The sequence below is a fragment of the Nanorana parkeri genome, unplaced genomic scaffold (assembly GCF_000935625.1).
Source record: "Nanorana parkeri isolate BGI_ZX_2015 unplaced genomic scaffold, ASM93562v1 scaffold128, whole genome shotgun sequence".
In the NCBI taxonomy this organism is placed as follows: Eukaryota; Metazoa; Chordata; class Amphibia; order Anura; family Dicroglossidae; genus Nanorana; species Nanorana parkeri.
In genome coordinates, this window is record NW_017306396.1 from 927,647 (window position 1) to 949,221 (window position 21,575).

The 21,575-nt window shown below is 41.8% G+C and overlaps 1 protein-coding gene across 3 annotated transcripts in view; it reads left to right on the forward strand.

Moving 5' to 3' along the window:
* The window catches only part of SEPHS1 (selenophosphate synthetase 1), a 55,905-nt gene that overhangs the window by 28,853 nt on the left and 5,477 nt on the right, over positions 1–21,575 (forward strand). For all 3 annotated transcript variants that reach the window (XM_018553745.1, XM_018553746.1, XM_018553747.1), the window contains exons 3-7: positions 4,091–4,194; positions 7,786–7,893; positions 11,879–12,033; positions 13,776–13,866; positions 16,975–17,074. In XM_018553745.1, coding sequence (XP_018409247.1) covers positions 4,091–4,194; positions 7,786–7,893; positions 11,879–12,033; positions 13,776–13,866; positions 16,975–17,074 — 558 coding nt within the window. The remainder of the gene's footprint in view (positions 1–4,090; positions 4,195–7,785; positions 7,894–11,878; positions 12,034–13,775; positions 13,867–16,974; positions 17,075–21,575) is intronic.

Genomic DNA, 21,575 nt, shown 5'->3' on the forward strand with positions numbered 1-21,575 from the left:
GAGAACCTGTTCATACTAAAATAGGATTTTTGTACTTGTTGTAAAATCCTTTTGTAGGCCAGCCCAGGAGAACCCCTTCTACTACCAGCATTCCTCAGTTTTCTTGTAGCAAGCAGTACCGAAAGCATGATCATAAACACAAAGGGGTGGGACCTTTGTCCCTTAATGAACTCTAAGAAAAGGATTTTAGGGTGAGTACTACAACTAAGGGAAGGGCAGTATAGCAAATAAACATCAAAAGGCCCAACAAAACAGCAAACTGGGGACCGCCTGCAGCTCATAAAACCATCTGAAGGACCTTATGTCTGATGGTGGCACTGGATGAAGTCTGAACTTCCACCTAGTAGAATTTAAAGAACAAGTGAACAGAAAACCAGCTCTGGGAAATAGTTGCAAATAGTTGCTTGGTGGTAAAACCCAGAACCACTCACAGATCTAGTAGAGTGTGCCTTGACAGGAAAGGGTGGTTGATGGTATGCCTGAACCACCAAAAGATGGAATGGAATGCTGGGCCACCCTTACAGGGACTATCTGAAAAGGACAAAAAGTGAAGTCTTTCTGAAAGAAGCAGAGGCTGAGAAATAGAATCTCACAGCCCAAACAATATCCAGGCAGTGAAAGGAAATTTTCTTATGGTGAACAGGGAGTCACACAGGCACGACAGAAAAAGTGTCCTGGTTGAGGTGAAAAACGGAAACATCTTTGGCTAAGAAGGAAACCCTGTGCTTTAACCACCTTGTCCTATGCAAACCCAGGAAAGGTTTTTTGAGTGATAAGACCACCAGTTCAAGATGCTCACATCGCTGATGTAATAATTAGGTCCAAATTGAAGAGAGAAACAAATTCTGATCCTTCGGAATCACAGTGGAAAGAACAGGGGGAGCTACATAGGAAACTCCCTATGATTAGGGCAGAAACCTAATCTTGCTGAGAGCCAAATGCTGGTGCAGTCCCAGAGAAGGACAGGTTGTACTACTCCCACAGAGCCACACCCTGAAGAACGGGGCTGTGGCTCTGAAGGGGGAGTGCCCTTTAAATGCGTTAGCCCAAGCACACAGCGGTCGGTTCTGTGGCTATTCAGACCGGCGGCTACCGTCTGCTATACCAGGGAGTGGACTGTCTTTCTGGTGGTGGGGAAGCAACCATCCATGATCATTCAAGACGCTCTGCATCATACTTTTGTGAGTACATATGCTTTGTTTTTATTTATATTGAATAAACTTTATTTCACTTAGAGGTCGCGCTCACGTTATGTGTTCTTTTCCTGCATGTATAATGGGTATTCCCAATCCCTTTTGAGGAGCAGCGTTCTAAAATGAGATTATCCATTATGGTTGAAGGATCGCTGAGGCCCCATTAGCGCTGAAACTAAGACAGGTTCAAGTAAAACCCCTGAAACCATTCTCCCACAGGAACCAGGAAAATAACACCTTGATCTACAAAACCCGAGAGGGCTCATTGGAGATCCACTAATATGTGCGATGCCACAGAAGGGTTGGAGGTAAGAAGCTGTGGAGGGGACAATGAGCAAAACTCCAGTTCTTTAGAACCACTTTCACCTAAGAATCACAGATGCAAGCCATCCAAATGTCCCTAAAGGTTAACAAACATACACCTATTCTGGAAAGTGCTGGTGCACCTAACATAGCGGCAGGCTTGTCTCAGGATTTATCGGACTTTAAGGCCCCCAGATCGTGTGGGTGGACTAGGAGCCAAACTTTGGGGGTCTAAACATGAATGGTGCAGAAGTGGAGAAATAAAAAGGACTCTTCGTAACAGATGGCAAGGGAGTATCCTTAGAAGCCTGTGCATTAGACTTCTTCAGCTGAGGAAAATGGGTGCTCTTGCCACTATAGGATCCTTTATGGCATGATCCAGAGTACATCAGAAGAGACGTCCCTTAAAGTCCATGTGGATCAGACGTGTTTTTGAAAGGGGTTACACAGTCCAAGACTTGGATGCTAAAAATTCAAACATTTGCCCCAAACATTTAATGCTCAAGGGATCAACCTTAGTGTCAAGATCCTGTTTTTAAGGTGCTTTGACCAATAAGCCAGGGTTTGGCAAAACAAGGTCACTGCTAAGGTGGGATGAAGAGCAGGACTTGCCAGTGAGAACAGTGAGTGCTTCCAACTGTTTATCAGTTGGATACTTAAAGAAAGGAGTATCTTTCACTGATTTATGTTGGTCACTTTGAAGCAGGACAGTGTCGGATCCACAGTGGGAAAAGCCCACCCTTTTAACAATGTCCTCTTCAATAAGAACCAAAATGGCCTCTTTAAAATTGAGAGTAATAGCAGAAGACTCCATGGAGGCAAGCTCATCCATTTAGGACTGTAGCGATGCAGAGAGAGAGAGAGAGAGCCTCAGCAGCTGCAGGCTCGGGGGATCCAAAGGACATGGAGATCAGATACAGAGCCCTTAGTAGGGTATGAGCTGGGGCACCCAGCACAGCAGGACTGAAAAAAAATTTGTAGCCAGTCAGACATGTTGCAACCGCACATGTGATGGGGGCAACTTAAGGCCCAGCATACAAGGCAAGCCTTGGGCACTGACAAAGCTGATGGCAGATGTGAGTTGGGTGGCTGGAGGTGACCAGTCGGACAGTAGGAAGGGATATAAGATCGAGGTTTCATATGACTTTTTAAGCAGGAGGAGCAGCAGTGACGCAATGCTGCGTAACAGGAAAGAGAACACATGCATCACGCCACCCAGTTGATGACATCACACAGTCCCACAACATTAACCTCTTAAAACTAGCGGAAAGCCTAATCAACCTACTCAAGTCGTGAGTCTTCAGACATGGGGCAAGCACTGATGCGATGCCAATATAATCTCTGTAACTAGAAAGCGCTCTGTGGCTATCTGTTACCAGACTAGAGTCTTATAAGTGCCTTACATGGAGCCCAGTGGCTGAGGGTGTACCTTGAGGTTCAGGCTATTCACACAATGCTCAGAAAGAAAGGTAGGTACACTACAAGCTTAATTGTAGCACTACCTTATAGGAATTTCTTATGCTCCTCGGCTCCATCTAGTGGGCATCACCAATGTGATACTGATGGGCTTTGCAAAAAAAGGAACAGTAAGCCACAATCGATATGCAGGGGGCACTGTATGCATTTGCATCAATACTAAAACAAGAATTTGAAAAGATGTAGCCCAGCTCCAGACAAATCTCCCTTTTTTTTTTTCTTCTTCTTTTTGGCTAGAGCAGAAAAGGGTTAGGACTTCTTCTTCTTCTGTCTGGTTCTAAATACTGTCTATGTTCCTGAAGATATTTCTCTTCCTGTGCTAGTGAAAGATATCAGACTAAGAATTTATAGGAAATCTTGCTAATGTGGACAAAGATAGTAATTAGATCCTGAACGGATGTTTTATCCCTTCCCTTATTTATTGTTGTGTAGGTAGATCTTCCTTCAATGCTTTTGAAGAGAGGTTTCCCAAATGGTGACGCAGACAGCAGTTACAAATTTGACTGATGTTCTTAGGCAATGCCATACATGTTTAGATTGTCCTCGTTCATCCTCTTGGCCTGAATGAGAGAAACCAATCAACCACCTTAAACAGCGTGGTTGGAGGATCTCGCCTGCCAGCTATTGTATTAGGACAGCTGCCAACACCCACAGCTGCCTGAATACATGGCCATTGACGGCATCTGATTGGCTTCAGTCACTGTTCAGCCCACCTGGCTCCTTCCACTTTTTAGTTGAGTTTTGTGGAGTTTGATGGGGCCAGTCAGAGCTTGAATTTTGGCAGATTTAGCAGGGATTAGTTGAGATTTGAGCCATGTATGGCCAGCTTAACTCTTCCTCAGCAGAAAATAATACCTGCCTGGAAAGCGCTTTTTAAAGGCAAGTATAGATTAGTGATTTTTCTTTCCCCTTTTTTTTTTTTTTCTCGTTATTATTGTAAGAGGGCTATTCATTCTTTCATGTTTGGCTGTAGTTCTGTTTTTAAACGGTTTCCAATTATTTTACAACTTGTACAATCATTGGCTACTCTTGTCTGCTTGTGCTTTGGTTTTTTTAAGTTTAAGATAATAGATAAAATTATATTTAATGGTAATTTAATTTATTTTCCTTCCTTGCAGGTATTGGCATGGACACATGCGTCATTCCTTTAAGACATGGTGGCCTTTCTTTGGTTCAAACTACAGATTACATTTATCCCATTGTAGATGATCCTTATATGATGGTGAGTGAAAATAATTGTTCATTGTATTTAACTTTTCATGAGCGAATAGAAATCTTTGCACAATATTATGGCTGTAAAATATTTCTTAGCTTTTGGTATAACCAAGATGACCTGAGACAAATCTCATAATGCTTCTTTGCACCGTTGCAGGTGTCTGCCTATGTTTTTGTCTTTGGGTACCCTAGATGTGTATGTCTTGATGAAGCTACCCACGTAATCGCTTCAGCCTTTTTCTATATGTATTCTAAAGAACAGTTATAATGGTTCTGGATTTTTTTTTAACTAATGATTTAACTAATTTATACAATCTTTATACAATCAAATCTTTCTTACAAATAAATACAAAGGTGCATATTTTTAAAGCAGTAAATGGAACTTTCACCAAACATTCGCTAATGGTGAATCAATCACTGTCATTTTTAAATAAAACCCTTGCACCAGAAAAATTCACCTGCAGTAAATGTTTGGTGAATGGCAGATTCACTGCTTTATAAAAAGATCCTTAATGTGTATATCAAGGGAAAATAAAATGGGCAGTACATCTTTGCAATAGATGCACATTTTCCTATGTTTTATCCATAAACCCTACAATTACAGAAAAATACACATTGATCTACTAAGTCCTGTTGTAGGCTGACAACACGAAAAAAAACTTTTTTGGATTGAGTGCTAAACAACTCAGACCCACATACTCTCCCATGTTCTCAGCATAAACACTAATCATTCTGTAGTCCCAAGATAAGGATTGGGAGGGCTAATTACTCTTCTTTAAATAACATAAGAAGTGCGCCCTGGACATATGACAGCTCTGAATTTCTAACCTGATCAACAGGTGTTTTCTTGCACTTATCAATCATATATAACAAAATGCGTTTCATGGAATATGTAACAGACCAAAAGGGAGAAGTTTATTGTTTGGGTTTACGTACACTTTATTACATGATCAAGGAGCCCCAGGGCACTATAGATTTTCTAAAGGAGAAGTGGTTTCCTTTCGACACAATCTTTCTCTTACCTATGGAGTAAAGGGGAGAAGTATGCTCTGGCTCATTCATGTGTATGTGTAATAAATATCAGCTTAAAGGAGAACTATGGGGTTGAGGCTTTTCCCCATAGTTCTCAGGGTAACGGGAGGACACAAACTAGCGTCCTCCCGTCACCCTAGGCTCAGTATACCGCGAGCTGCTGTGTCTCGAGGTCTACGGAGACGCGGCAGTATACCGCGAGCTGCTGCTCGCGGTATACTGAGACGCTGCAGCGGATCCCGACAATTGTTCCGGGATCCGCCCAGCTGCGTGACTGACAGATGGCTCTGCCTATCTAGAGGCAGCTGTACCCGCCCCCTCCCCCGTCCGTTCCGCCAGTCAGCGCTGGCGGATCAGAGCGGGGAGGGGGGAATCCAGCCCCTCCCCTGTCACGGCAGAGAGCCGTGACAGGATCGAGAGGTGAGCGAACCCCGGTATGTGTTCGCTCACCTCCCGATCTACTGAGCCGACCTGTGACAGTCTCATTGTCACAGGTCGGCTAGAACTATGAGGTGAGTGAAAAGCACTCGCCTCATAGTTCTCCTTTAAGCTTATTAAGTCTCTGAGCTCAGGCTGTTTTCAGCCGGGTGTAATGAGAAACTATAAAAGTTAGCATTTTAGTCGTATTGGTTTTTTAGTTCTGACCTTAGTAGATAAAACATGTTAATTCACTATATATTCTGCTTGTTACACAGAAAAGTATGAATTAAATATTTTGATATTGTGGAGTGGTGTTTAGCCAGTACATTGTTGCTTTGCTGCAGTTTTATTATTATTTTAAACAGCTGGCACTGTCATGAACTGTACATTTCAGTAAAGGCCTCTGGCCTCTGATAATGCCTTTGTTAATTTGCAAGGCTAAAATCTATCTACTTCCAGAAGTTTAATCTCCTTGGGGCTGTGATCTAAAAAGAGCCCTAGTTCATTATATTTTTACAACTGCCCATACTTACCTGCCCGTTGTCAGTTTTAAGTCTTCTAGTAACTACTGGAATAATAAATGAGGTTGCACAATGGTTAAATAGATCAGTGTATATGAATATACATGCCATCAATCCTGATTCCTGAGGGACATCTGTTTTTTCTTTGAAGCTCTGTGTGAATTGTGATGGCATATATTAATCTGAAGATTTGCAGGTAAAAGCACAGACAAATCTAGTAAAGTGCTTATTTGTAGCATTTTCAAAAAATGTTCATTAATTTGTAGCGTACCTCTGAAATTGCTAACAAGTTTCACTAGTTCAGAAGAGTCCATTCCCAAGCACAGCCCCGCTCCTTGCATGTCATAGCACGCTTCTCTTCTGGGAGTGTCCATTTACTGCCTGTGTGGCCTAGTTCCTCAACCCCTTTCTTCACCTACCTATATAACCTTTTATGTAGCATCTGAGAGCGGAGCGAAGGGGAATACTACATAGTGTCACTTGAGTGTCAGCTCTGAGTCTGCAGAAATCACATCCAATATGGCTGCGCCCATGCACAGTCTCCGGGTTTTTGATGCGTAAACGACATGCCTAAAATGCATTAATCTTCCTTATAGGAAGATTGTTGTTGAAATGAATGGTCTGGTGACAGGGTCTCGTAAGTAAAAGAACTGCCAGAGCACACAGATAAGAATGCCTACTATTACCGTGAGTAGCCACAAGTTTTGACCTTGTTTTTACCTGGTTACTGAGGCATGACTGCCCTGGTTTCATGGGAAGCCCCACGTTTCAAGTACTTATTAAACTAGTCAGTGTTCAGGCGGACCTGATCAGGTGCCCAATGTTAGTCTGTAGGCAGCTAGGTCCGTTTAAAGCCGGTTAACCCCAACTCCGGCCAGGTCAGGAAAAACAAACGGAAGTGTTACGCTTCGACAGACCTGATGGTGCCGGATCTGGGGTAATCTGATCTAAACTGCCGCATGTCCATTTACATCCGATTCCCCATGGACATGGGGTCCAGTCACTTCAGTTTGAGATGGATGGATAAGAATGTCACAGCAGTGACATCGGATTCATACTGTGCTGATCAGGAGGGTACCCATGCAATCAGCCCGTGTGAAAGGGGCCTATATCTTCTTGGTCAACAATTCACTAAATAGTGAAGCAAGGGTGTATATTATGGTCCCAGTACATACACCTTCAACCTCCCTGGCGGTCTGATTATTTTATTTTTCATTTTTTGTTGTTTTTTTTTTCGTGTGTTTTTTTTTTTTTTACTTTTAAAATTCCTGCCGGTTCCGCCCCCCTGCGACGCGGGCGCTCGCAAGGGACGGATGCCGGCAGCGGCCGGAGGACACAGCAGGGATCGTGGACAAGGTAAGAGATGCTACGCTGTAATCCCGAGTGTGGCTCGGGGGTTACCGCTTATGGTACTGAAAATGAATCCCGAGCCACACTCGGGAATACCGCCATGGAGGTTAAAAGGCAGCGTCGCCTCTCATATTTCTATTCTGATGGGATCCTTAATCTGATCTTAAACTGTATCAATGTTGCTCTTCTCATTATTGATCAATCAGTCCCTTGTACATGCAAGATAACTTATACACTTTAAACGATCATCTAAATACTTTGTCCATCTTTTCCAGGGACGGATAGCATGTGCAAATGTATTAAGTGACCTTTATGCAATGGGAGTCACAGAATGTGACAACATGCTTATGCTGCTTGGCGTCAGTAATAAACTGACTGATCGGGTAGGTAATATAATGCGTAAGTACATGATAGAAGCAAATACTATTGTACATCATATTTGATTCTCCTGTATTAAAACTCTTGCAGAAACACTTGTGCAAATGTTACATACCGCTATACCATTTGACATTTCATGGATATGCAAGGCTCCTAGCAACAGTAAGCAACCACCCCTTTTCCAACATAGTGCTGCAGGCAAAGAAGGGAATCCTGACAAAAAAAAAACTAATGTAAGGAAACCCATGCTATTGCTATGCTAATACCTTGCTATTTCTATAAACAAATGGTAGAAATGCCAAACTATTCATATGAGCCCAGCAATAGCTCATACTTTTCCAGTACTTAGTACATATAGAATCAAGGGATTGCTGGAGGCTGATATCCAATCAGCTGAAGTTCTTTAACCTCGTTCTATGTAAAAAATAAATAAATAACCTCCGCTATTAATTTTTAAACTTTTTGATTTTTTTTTTAATACCTGCTTGGGGCACATTTATATGACTTGTAATATATGTCGTATGAATCATTTACCTTACGTTTACTTAATTTGTTATGGCAAACACCAAACACGCAATCTTTGAACATGTGCGATTTTGTGTAAATTTCCCAACTCTAGTCACCAGAGACCATTTCTAGTTTGGTTTTCCTGCTGTCTTCACAAAATCATAGCTGTTAATTATTACATACATAAAACTGGAGAACATGTTATTAAATAAGCAAAACATGTTCAATATAGTCATTGTTACCTTCTGTCTTTTAAGTCAACCAATGTTACTGTGAGACTAGCTATAGATTATTGGTAGTCCTATAGTAATGCATACATAAATGGACACTATTTGGGGGTCAAGATCCCTTAATGTTTTGGTAGGACATGACTTGACAACATTTCAGGTTTAATACCCTTTGTCACTTGCTCCCCCACCTCTCTGCTTCCAGGTGTCCACTGTTTAAATATCTCCTTATTGTGATCTGGTATTGTATATTTTAGATCTGTACTCTCTTCACTTTATACGTTTAACTGCCAAGCATCTCTGCTCCTTTTTATATAGCTTACTACTAGTGAGAGTGTACTATTCTCTCATTTTGTTCTGCATCTTTTCTTTTTGTACTGCCTTGTATATCAGATTTCTGAATACTATTTGTGTGACATGATTTTGAAATATGTGCATATTTAAAATCTCAAGCTGTTTGGTGTGCTGACAATTGTACTTTACCTTGCCCAGTCTGTGAAGACTCACTGAGCATCAGGAGCTACCTCATAATGACACGAAAAACAGAAGTTGAATCTTAAACATGCATTTATATACCTTAACCATTAACAAAAATGTATCTTATTTGTGTATCATTCGGCTGTAGATCCTCAAATCATCTCTAAATTCATGCCTACACTATCCTTCCTTCTGGAGGGTGGGTACTTTTGTTCTTCATGGTCCCTGTGTAATTTGTATTGAAATTGTATTCCATCATGGGAGTGAGCTTGGTGCTGTAGCTGCTTTACACCACACACAGGGACCATGGGGAACAAAAGTAGCCACCCTCCAGAAGGAAGGACAGTGTCCGCACCAATTCAGAGATGATTTGAGGATCTACAGCTGAGTGACACACAAATAAGATACATTTTTGTCAATAGTCAAGGTACTTGAATGCATTTTTAAAATAAAACTCCTGAGTTTAATGTCACTGTTTAAATAAAAAGAAAACTGTGTTGGCTTAGTAAATTAACAAATATATCTAAGCTAAAAATTGCAGGTGCTGGCAATGTGGCGAAAAACACTTATTACCCAAATTTACTGGTCTACTTTCATTAGGATGATCCCTAATGTATATAGACAAATTTGCTAGTTATAACATGAGCAAGTACTGTTAATGTTTATCTGCTGCTGTCACTTTAGAGAAAAACTCCAGGAATTGTTTTTTAACTTTCAAAGTATTTGATTACATTTTTAAGATAGAATAAAACAATAAAATAGCACATGATGCACAAACAGTATAGCATACAATTGTGTCTGAGTCTTCCACATTAGCATAGTCAGGTAGTAAGAGGGGATCACTAGAAACCATACACACAATGCATAATAGTTCTGTGAAACAGAACATATCTATCCACCTACTCTTGCCAAATTATCCCCCATCAACAAAAATCAAAACAATCTGAGAGGAATATCAGGCATAGGGATCCACCTGTGTCTGAAGCAAACATTTGGTATGACCTCCTCCATATCTATATACATAGAGGACTTTCCGTCCAACATAAATGTACTAAACAGCTCACGTGTGTGAGCCTAACAAAAGAAAAAACAGACAAAAAGTAGAAGAAAAGGAAAAAGATACTAAAAGAAACAGAACAGCTTAAGAGTCCAAAAAGAGTAGATCCGTCCCCAAACAGATAGCCCAACATCTACTTAAACATTAAACATAGAACCACAAAAAAAAAGACAATAGGATTATGGAAGACGGGAGCCAGAGGAATATGAGGCGACACCAACCCACCTCCCCTTCGGAATGAGTCCCATACCATCATAGAACAAGACAAGGTCGAGGCCAGAATGATCGGCCTCTGCCTCAGGGACATCCACTTCAAGGCATCAATTGGCGTACCCGAGGCAGAGAGAGATTCAGGAACTTTTTTTTATTAACCCTGGCAGTAGGGTTGCCCCCACACTGGAAGGGATAAGTGCTTGTTTGTGTCTAGGTTTAAAAAAATCACAGCATGTGGCAGAGAGTTCCAGACCCTGACTGATCTAACTGAGAAAAAAACCCTTCGTCACGTCTGTACACCGTGTGTAGAAGTAGAGAAGTGATAAATCATCACGTCTTTACACCGTGTGTAGAAGTGAGGAAGATTCCAATGCTGCTGGAGAGAACGCTGTGCCAGGTGGCTGCTCTGAGCTTCAGGTGAGTACAACTTTGTTATTTTAGCACCTAGGCGCAAAGGTAGCCCCATTGCAAGGGTTAATGAAACGATTTCCTGGCGTTCTTTAAATGTGCATTTTAGTGGACATAAAACAAAAAAATCAGTGAGGCTGGTTTTAGTTTACATTCATATAAAAACTATAAACTAGAGGTGCACCATAGTAGAAATTTTCAAAACCAAAATTAAAAAAATTGTCAGGCCGAAACCGATACCGAAAATTGTTTTTTATTTTAATTTTTTCAAATTTTTAATATTTTTTTTATGAACTTTAATTTTTTTATATTTATTTTTATTTATGAATTCATTTTGTTAATAAATATTTGTATTTTTTACTTTACTTTTAGGGGCTTTGGGGAAATATTAGGGGTCTAAACAGACCCCTGATATTTCCTTTTTAAAATAGAAAAAGAGATTGAGGACACACAGTCCTCAATCTCTTTTTCTGTATCCCCTGTTATAAATGAACAGGAGTCCTCTGAGTGTTCCTGTTCATTCATAACATGAAGACATGGTATGTTTACTATAACTACAACTATGAATGAACAGGAGATGATGTAGATTTCTCCCCATTCATTCATAATTGAGGATATAGTCAACATGCTATGTCCTCAATCATTTACAAACACTCAGCCATCACTGATCGCTGAGTGTTTGCACTCGCTCTCCTCTCTGACACGCTGTCACGCACTGAGCTCTTCTCCCTACACCGCTCGATCAGCCTCCTGTGACAGCGCAGCCTGTCTCCGCCCACACACCGCTCTGCCGGACTGTGATAGGAGGCTGAGCGGTGTGGGAGGAGACGGCCTCCTCTCAGCGCTCGGCCCGCTATCAAAGTTTCTCTCCTGTCACCACTGGGACACAGAGCAGCGCCCAGCGGGGAGGAAAGAAAGCATTGATGCGCCGATGTATCGGCAGGAAAATGGCACTTTCGGCATTATGCCAAAAGTGCAATTTTCGGCCGATTTATATCGGTGCATCCCTACTATAAAACCTTATTATGCTTGTCAGTATGCATGGTTTTGGTGGGGACAGTATTGGGTTTTCTTAATTTGTGTCTAATATTTTTACTCTAGGAAAGGGACAAGGTGATGCCTCTCATTATCCAGGGCTTCAAGGATGCAGCAGAGGAAGCAGGAACGTCTGTTACGGGAGGACAGACTGTACTAAATCCTTGGGTAGTTCTGGGAGGAGTGGCTACAACTGTTTGTCAACCTAATGAATTCATCATGTAAGTTGATTGAATTTTATACAGTCTACACCTAATGTTTAGTGTCACTCCACTGTTAAACTATCTAGATTCTTCCTTTTCATTCATCCATATTATAGGTTATGGGCCAATGCATTATTGATTGTGGGGTGTGATCCAACAGTAAAGTTGCTGTGTTAAGATGCATAAACCCTTAATGAGCAAATCATATATTATCTTTAGTTGATGTGAGTAAACTGAAATGTTGGTTGCAATGGATTGACTTTGTAAAGCCACATTTTTTTTTATTTTTTTTTTTTGGGCTTTTAACACATTTTTAATAGGTTTCCTTAGGGTCGAGGCTGGCTTTTCACCTACACTTTGTGGTAATGTGCATTTTACCATAACTCTTAGTACTCTGTGTGACATTTTGCAGTGCCATTCATTTAGAATAGCACCCCAATGCACAAGTACTGTAGGTGCCAACAGACTCTTGCTGCAGCAAGCCGTGCATTGTGGTGTGCAGCATGAAAGTGCAGGTCTGGTTTATGGTCCATTGTCTTGCCTCCGCGACCCAATGAACTGGTTTCTCTACTCCAGTTGACGCTAACAAACATGCAGTAACACATTGCACCTACTTAGCTGGGTGTGAAGGAGCCAAAAAGTGACCCAACATTTGTGTCTGTGGTAACACAAGGGAGTTCTACCTCCTACTGCCCTCTATTAATAACACTAGCACCTTATCTGATACTTTTGTCTACATTCCGTGAGGGACTGAAATGTGTCCAGAAATAATGGCACAGAATGTTTGTAGTGTCTCCCCCACACATTAGGGAAGACATGGGATATATAAACACACCACTGCACTAAAGTAATGAGGTATGTTGAACTTCACTTCAAGATGGTGAAAAAATGAAGTTGCAGCACCTTGTAAACTTGGAGAACAATCCAACATACAAATTATTTTAGAAAGCATATACGATTTTTGGGAAATTTTGCAGCACCGTACTTTGTAACTGGCTGTGTCAAAGAACAATGCCAGGTAACATTTTTATTAACCCTTGCAGCGGGGATACCCCCGCACTGCAAGCATTAAGGGCTCGTTTTTGCCTAGGGTAAAAAAGTTACACTCGTCCAATCCTCAGAGCCAGTTGTCTGTGACAGCGCTCCCTCCTTGGCTGCATGGCCCTCTGCATCCTCATGTCCTGTACACAGTTTATAGAACATGATAACTCAGGGACCGTAGACCACTGCAGCGGAGGGGGAGATAGGCTCCAGGGACCGGTCTAAGAGCAAGCCAGCTAGGTGGATCCTGGCAAGTATAACTTGCAAAAATGTTTGACCCTAGGCAAAAACAAGCATTTAACTATTCAGTGCGAGGGCAGCCCCACTGTGAGGATTTTTAGAAGTTTTACCCAGAGTTCTGCTTTAAATTTTGAATTGCAAATTTCATATTATAAATAATTAGACTTTTTATATTTTTACTTTATTATAATGTTTCATTTCCTGGCTATACTGTTGTTTTCTGTACTGGATATTGAAGTATTCCAATATAGTTACCTGTGTATCAAGCATATACTGTTTAGTAGTAGGCGCTCAAAATGTTTGACTGTCTAGTCACTTTAGCATGCAGAGTGTCTGCCAGCAGATGGCAAACTAACACACGATAAAAGAAGGCATTCTAGTAATTCCAATTCATGCACTATTTGATGTCTTGTTCCCTGAGGAACCAGTATTTCTGATCTTCATTTCCTGTTCTAAAATATGCCAAGACAGGTGTACAGTGCTGACAGTGCTGTACCAGGAGATGTACTTGTACTGACAAAGCCTTTGGGGACTCAAGTTGCAGTAGCAGTTCATCAGTGGCTGGATATTGTAAGTATACTGGTGAATGTTCTAAAATTGTGTAAAATAATTTTTTTACAATGTTTTGTTTCTTTAATTTTCTATGGTTCTTTTAATATTACGAATTGTCCGACGTAAAATTCTGTATGTAAATTTACAACAAATGGTGTCCCATTATAATCTTATCATATCTAAGTCCTTCAAGAGGTAGCTGTACAACACTGTGTTTTAACAAGATGCTAAGTGTGCTATATATCGGCCTTCAGTCTTCACTTGATAAATGGTTACTGTAATGGTGGCATTAATACATTGTTTTAGAGTTGTTGTTTAGATCCTTGGTTCTTAACTGGTGGGTCGCAACCCAAAAGTGGGTTTCAGTGGGACGCAGTGTCCTTACTGCATAGAGCTAGACCTCCTGCCCCACTCAGCAGGGAGACAGAGAGGGGCAGTGTGCAGGAGACTCCTGTGTATTGTGAAACAGTCCTCTCTCTCCCTGCCCCACACACACCACCACCACCCCCGGGGCCCCCTGCTGAAGTGATAGGACCCAGGGAGAGAGGGGACTATTTTACCACTTTTGGCCCGCAGAGTAATATCGGCAGCTGAGGCCTGCTTTCGGCCTCCAATGTCCTCCCCGGTACAGCAGATATCAATCTGGCACAGCACAGCAGATTGATAGTAAATAGGGAGTACAGCGTGCCCAGAGACTGTGGAACCTAAGAGAGGTAGGCTGTGGAGATCTAGTTCATTATAAGTTGTTGTTCACCTGTTCACCTTTTGGACTCCTTCTCACTAGGCATGTATTGCAGGGCAACAGACTGATATGCCAGATAAACACTAGAATAGGAAGGTGTCACTACTGTTAACCTGCCAGATGAAAGATAGAATACAGACAACCTGAGAAAAATCATTTCAGGGAGGTGCCCTTCTCATTTCAGGGAGGTGCCCTTCTCATTTCAGGGAGGGCACCTCCCTGAAATGATGGCAGATAGCAGAGCAGCTGTCCATAAGAAAAAAAAGGACTTCAGGTCCATCCCTGCTAAAAGACAGCACAGTGGGCGGGTGCAATAGCCAGCCTGCTATTGCAAATTGAAATAGCCAATAGCAACCTAGCTGTTCATTCCCATACCGTCTGTTTTTGTGTTTGTTTGTTTTTTCTCTGACTGCAGACTGTGGCCCCGCTGTCAAAATAATAATAAAAAAAACAGATAGCAGTTTGCTTTATAAAAAGTCTATTCAGAATGGAGAGCAGAAGCAGAACAAGGAGCATCCATCCCCTATCTGCTCTGTGTGATCAGTGAGATAGGGAGCGCTGTGCTCACAGTGCTTCCTGTCTCGGCTGTCACAAACCGGGCTACACAGGTAATCCAGCACAATGCTATGCTTCATCACCTGTGTTGAAGTGCAGGGGAGACATCAGGGTCTAATAGACCCCAGATGTCTCCATAAAGAGAACCTGTCACCTCCATACGCTATCACATAGGAGCTTGTTAGCCCATGTTTGAAAGCAATAAAGTTAAGTGATAAAAAAATTATAAATTTAATTAAAATCTTAAAAACGTTAAAACCAACCCGCTGCCCCCAACATCTGCATGTTTACGCAAATGAGGATTGCGCCACACATGTTGGGTATCACCGGGAGCGCAAAATTATTTTTGAGTCGCAACTTAAGATTAGATGTTTCTAGCTACTTTAAAACCACTTGATTGGACATTAGAAAGGCAAAATACTTTTAATTAAAGTGACATTAAGTGTTAGTTCACACCAGATGCAGTTGTGATGCAGTCCGTTCAGTTTGGCAGCTGCATCCAAAATGCATCACAATGCTTTCCTATGGAATTTCTAGTGCTCTTTTCACAACAGTGCAGTCCTTTCCGATGCAGTCAGAAAAAATACTGCTGGCCTCATTTTAGCTGCATTGGATTGCAACAGAATGCATCAAAAACGCATCCAAAATGGAAAAGAAAAAGAATTGGAAGTGCTCGGACTGGAAGAAGGAAGTGACATAATGGTCTAATTTGCCTTTTGGAAAAAAAAAACCTGCATCAAAATCACGGTATAAACGCAGCAAATTGCACTGCAGCTGTGCAGACACAAGTTATGGTGTGAACTAGCTCTTATGGCTATATACAGACTCTTTCACTGGACTGTTGTATGTTAGCGGGCTGGGTTTAGTTTAGGAGGGGCAGGACTTCCTTCTAAATCAGGGTAGAAGTTGTAGTCTCTGTATGTAAATGAAATGTGTAAGATAAGAACTAAGAATTTTAAGCCCTTGAGCCTAAAAAAAAAAAATCGCCCGCATTCCGCTCCCACATCTATTTTTAGTTAAAAGAGAATATGGCCCAACCTTTGTTGGAGTAAGTTCTCTGTTGTGTCACAGGAGGACATTTACTAATGCCCTCCTGTGACCCAAAACTCAGTATATAGTTGGCTATTGGCTGCTATATGCTGACAGCGCAGAGCCACGCTGAGACCGGAAAAGATTCGAACAATATTGTTGAAATCCACCCTGCTGCCTGATTGACAGCTGTGCCCCCCCCATGTCTGTCCCTTCAGTCCATGCTGGAGAAATGGAGACGGGAAGTGGGAATCCCTGTGGGGAGAGCGGTGACAATCACTGCTCTCTGCAGGGAGAAGATCATCACCAGGAGTGATGAGTAGTTTGTGATCGCTCAGGTCTCGATCAATAAAGCCGACATGTAAAAGCTGCAGTGTCGCACGTCAGGGGATGAGCGTATTTCACGTTCGCCATAGTTCTCCTTTAAGTTCAATTTAACTTGCAAAGGGGGACAATTATCCCTGGTTTTTTTTTCAAATGTAAAACATTTTTCTGAGGGGAATTTCTCAAATCTGGAGCAGAGAACATCTGGATGGCAACCAATCAGCTTTTATCTTTTCATTTTCAAATCTTAACTGAAGAAACTAAAGAGATTAGCTGATTGGTTGCCATGGGTACCTGCTCCAGATTGTGTCGGCTCCAGTTTTGATATATTCCCCCCTCTGTATCTGGGACTGGAACTGGTATCTGGAACATCAAGTGAAATAACTGAATTCAGTTATTACTAGCATGCACAATATATTGCCACAATGAATGCTGTTTACTGTGTAATGTGTGACTTTGTTCTTTAACACCACCAGCCAGAAAAATGGAATAAAATAAAATTGGTGGTGACCCAGGAAGATGTGGAGTTGGCATACCAGGAGGCAATGATGAACATGGCTCGACTAAACCGAACTGGTACTAAAAATTGTTTCTTCAGTCTGTTTCACACTAACTCATAGTACATACCATTAGTTTTTGTTATTGTTTTTATGGGTGGAGTTTTGCATTTCTTGCTATTAATCTTCATTATTACTTTTCCCTTTCTCTTTATATAACCAACCTGAGCAGTTTCGGCAAGGGCTTTTCCAGTTGAGTATTGGTTTTGGGGGGGAATGCAAGATGCTCATCTGCTGATCTTTTGAATGGAACCTGCCAGGATAGAATTATAGAAAGCCAGAATTGTTGACCTGTTTTATGAGGTTTACATGCTCTGAAGCTTTTATCGCTTCACATCTTAGTGAGTCAGCGACTCAAATCCAACATGTGCATAATGGGTCATCTGACACTTGATATGCACATTCTTGTTGCAGGTCGATGACTTACCAAGTAGTGACAGAAGGATGAGGATGACAGCCCTACATTGGTAACTTCAAAAGCAAACTGGCAATGGCAGCTTCCCATATTTATATCCTGACCTGTTCCCTTTAAAGCAAATGTTATATATAAGAGAAAACAGGGCAGGAAAGCAATTTGAAATCTAGAGATCCCATTTCTACAGTTTAATGTTGCCAATGCCAGGTGATCGGAGGAGTTGGCACCTTCTATTTAAATTTCAACCCAGGAAACGGCAGATTATTCTGAATGCAGTGTCTGGGGTATATCCTTGTATTTTGGATTTATGATATTTTGTGTACTTTACACTATTTTTGCAAGGAAACTAAGATTGCAGTGTTTGCATAATGTTATTTCTGTTCAAGTAACTGTTTAAATATTAATTTTTATTATGAATTTCTTACTTGAATAATGTGTGACCTTTAACCTTGTTACATGGGATAATAAAATATGCCTTAATCTTATCAATGGACTCGGATGGAATAAGAACTGAAGGGTGACTATGTTCTTTTACAGCTTGTTTGATATTCACTTCAGGGTTGTTTCTAATGAATCATTTACTTTGAGAAACATGGAGGCTGCCATTTCCAGCCTTCCCATTCTGAAAAATACTACTTCCTAGCTGTCATGAAAATGAACTGAAGCCAATAAAAGACATATCTGAAGTTTAGTCTTGGCTCTGATTTAATTTGTTGCATACAAAGTACCTCTGAGGATAAGCATGGCAGTCAGGCAGGCAGCATTTTCAAAAGGGGGTCAGAAAAGGAAGCCCCTGTATTTCTCTCAGCACGTTTCCTTTACCCATCTTCCAGCTGTTCTTAAAAGTCCATTTCCACCTTTGTAAGTGATTAGTGGTAATGAAGTGGTGCAGGGATGATGTATACATGTACACATTTTCATGACTCACATTTAAGGCTTTCTTCTTCTTCCTTTTTTTTTTTTTTTTTTTTAATAAGTTTTATTACGCCTGTAACCTACAAAAATCAAAATTTTCTCCACAGGAAGTTTAGTCAGACACCAGGGTCAGATGGGAATTAGGCTGTAATCAACTGCCCCCCTTCCTGTCACCCATTATAACATGATCAGTAAACACTAGCTCTGCCTTTACACACAATACACTGTCCAGGGAAGGGGGGCTGGTGGGGTATTTTCACATTGCTTGCACAGCACAGAGGCAGAAATTTCCATGTGGATATAAAGAGGAAAGCTAACAAAAAATGTAAGTTTTTTTTGTTGTTTTCATATACATCAACTGCATATGCCTGCTTCATGTTCACTCGGTGTACATTGCTGGCATATGTATTTTAAAAATATCTCTGCAAAGGTGGAAAGGTGCTTTAAATTATAATTTCAGGCATAGACAAAAATATTAATTGGAGCTACCAATGTCAGCCAGCAAGTGACTGTGAACTACAAAACATTCTAGTACTGCCATTACTTACATCTTCATTAGTTTTGATGAGTGACTTGTGTGCCATATCAAACCGATCTAATTTTCAGCTCTTTTAATATCAGTGTTTTGGAAATGAAAAGATTAAGGTTCAGTTCCAGGTGTTTACTAAATATACCCCTAAACCTCCTTTTCCCCTCTAGACCATGTGCCAGCATTGTATTACTCCCTGTAACATCATCCCCAGGCTTGTACAATTCTTGCAGGGCCATCTGCTGGGAGTTCAGTTCCTATAGACATAGGCATTCCCTTAGAACTATATCTCCCAAGATCCCTTTTCTTACACAAATTGTCTGGGCAGGCTTTTGAATATTAAGATGTCGTCATTGTTTCGCTGAGAAACAGAGGGGTTGATTTAGGCTGGGTTCACACCGAGGTGTTTGTCGCGCGTTTCGTGCCGCATGTTTTTACCGTGATTCGCGCGTTTCTGAGGGCTACCTGGCTGTATCCCAATTAATATGCGCGGCAAATACGCCCCAAAGAAGCTCCTGTACTTCTTTGGGTGTAGGGCGTTTTGCAGCGCGTTCCTACGCGCATGAAAAACGCCCAGGTGGGAACCATGCCCATAGGCAATCATTTGTTTTCACATGTTGAGCGTTTTACAGAGCGTAGGAACGCGCTGTAAAACGCCCAGGTGTGAACCAGGCCTTACTAAGGGCAAGTAGGCTGTTCACTGTGCAGGGGAATTTGCACTTTTCACGTGAAGTTTCCCTGAGGTTTAGTAAATGAGGCGAAGCTCTGCTGACTTCCATCATCCAGTCATGGGCATTGGGCTTGATTGGGTAGTTTTTGTAAAGTGAGATTTCACCTCATTCTCTAAGCTAAAGGAAACTTCTGCAAATTGCAGTTTCCCTTGCACAGTGAACAACTCATTTGCCTTTGGTAAATCAACCTGGGTGTATGCATGTGGAGAGAGACAGAGGGGGATGAGGGATAGTTGGACTTCTATATTCCAGCAGGGAAGGTTGACAAGTCTTGTTGGGATTTCAGTCCAACAAAGGTACTGTATTGTCTGCTCAAAAAGAAAGGAGCACACTGGATTTCTGGCAGATCAACAAGTTTTTTTTTCTGTACTTGAAGAATTTTAAATGGCTATAACAGGGGAAAATGTGCATATATTACATGTAATGATTTTTCTTTATTTTACCAAGCCATACATTTTATGTTCTTATGTAGAAAAAAATGCTTAATGGTAGCTCCCATTTCCATTAAATATCAACTATTTGTATTTATTTCTATTTATCAAAACTGGAGCAGATTTGCAGTGCAACCAATCAGCTTTTTTGACTCATTTTCAAATCTTACCTGAACAAACTGAAGAGGGATGCTGATTGGTGGCCATGGGCAACTGCTCCAGATTCTGTCTGCTCCAGTTTTAATAAATCTCCCCCTTAGGGTCCCCACACACCTTACGATTATCGTACGATAATCGCAGGAAATCCCGCGATCGTACGATTATCGTAAGGTGTGTGGAAGCCGTGCAACCTCTACTACTGTAAGGTCGCACGACTTTAAACTTACGGACATGTTCGAAAACCCGCCGAGCATCGTACGATGTTCGGCGGGTTTGTGGCATGTCCGTACGATAACAGACGTACGGGCCGGTGTGCGCAAGCTCACTGCCCGTTCGGCATTTCGGTCATCGGAAGCCCGTCCCTCAGGGGGCGTGGCTTGCGATCATCGCAAGTACGATCTGCCTATGCAAGACAGGCAGATCGTACGTTTTTTTTAAGTACCTTACAACCATCGCAAGCCAAAAGTCTTGCGATGGTTGTAAGGTGTGTGCCCAGCCTTAGATTTAAGGTTTAGCATGCCTATGTAGTCTGTGGTCAGCAGAGAATGTTTGTTCTATTGCTTCATATGATGCATACCCAACCAAAAAAGACCACTAGCTTTCTTTGGTGTCTGTATTTTTCACAAGTGATAATGTTGGGAGCCTCTGCAGAAATAAGCAAGTCATTTTTAAACCTATTTCTACAAGTAAGTAGCAGTATTTTGGAGTTGTAGAACACGTAAAAAAAAAAACAGGATCACTTAAAAGAACTATGGGGTAAGTGTTTTTCCCCATAGTTCTATTAAGGGTCATGGGAGGACATATACCAGCGCCCTCCCATGATCCAAAGCTTAGTATATCGCGAGCTACAGCTTGCGGTATACTGAGACTGCCGCAGCCGGGACGGATCCCAACAATACTGTCGAGATTCACCCAGCTGCGTGAGTGACAGCTGGCCCTGCCTATCTACAGGCAGAGCCAGCTGTGCCCACCCCCTCCTCCGTCCGTTCCTCCACTCAGCTCTGGAGGAGCGGGGAGGGAGGGAATGCCTGCGGGGAGCGGTGACTGACAGCTGGCTCAGCCTATCTAAAGGCAGAGCCAGCTGTACCCGCCCCGTCCGTTCCACCTGTCAGCGCTGGAGGAGCGGGGAGGGGGGGAATCCCTGCAGGGAGCCATGAGTGACAGTCACCGCTCTCTGCAGGGAGATGATCGAGAAGTGAACGAGCGATGGTATGCGTTCGCTCACTTCCCGATCTAATGAGCCGACGTGTGACAGTTTCATTGTCACAAGTCGGCTCAAACTATGAGGATTAGTGATTTTCACTTGCCTCATAGTTCACCTTTTTATGTAAGCTTCAATT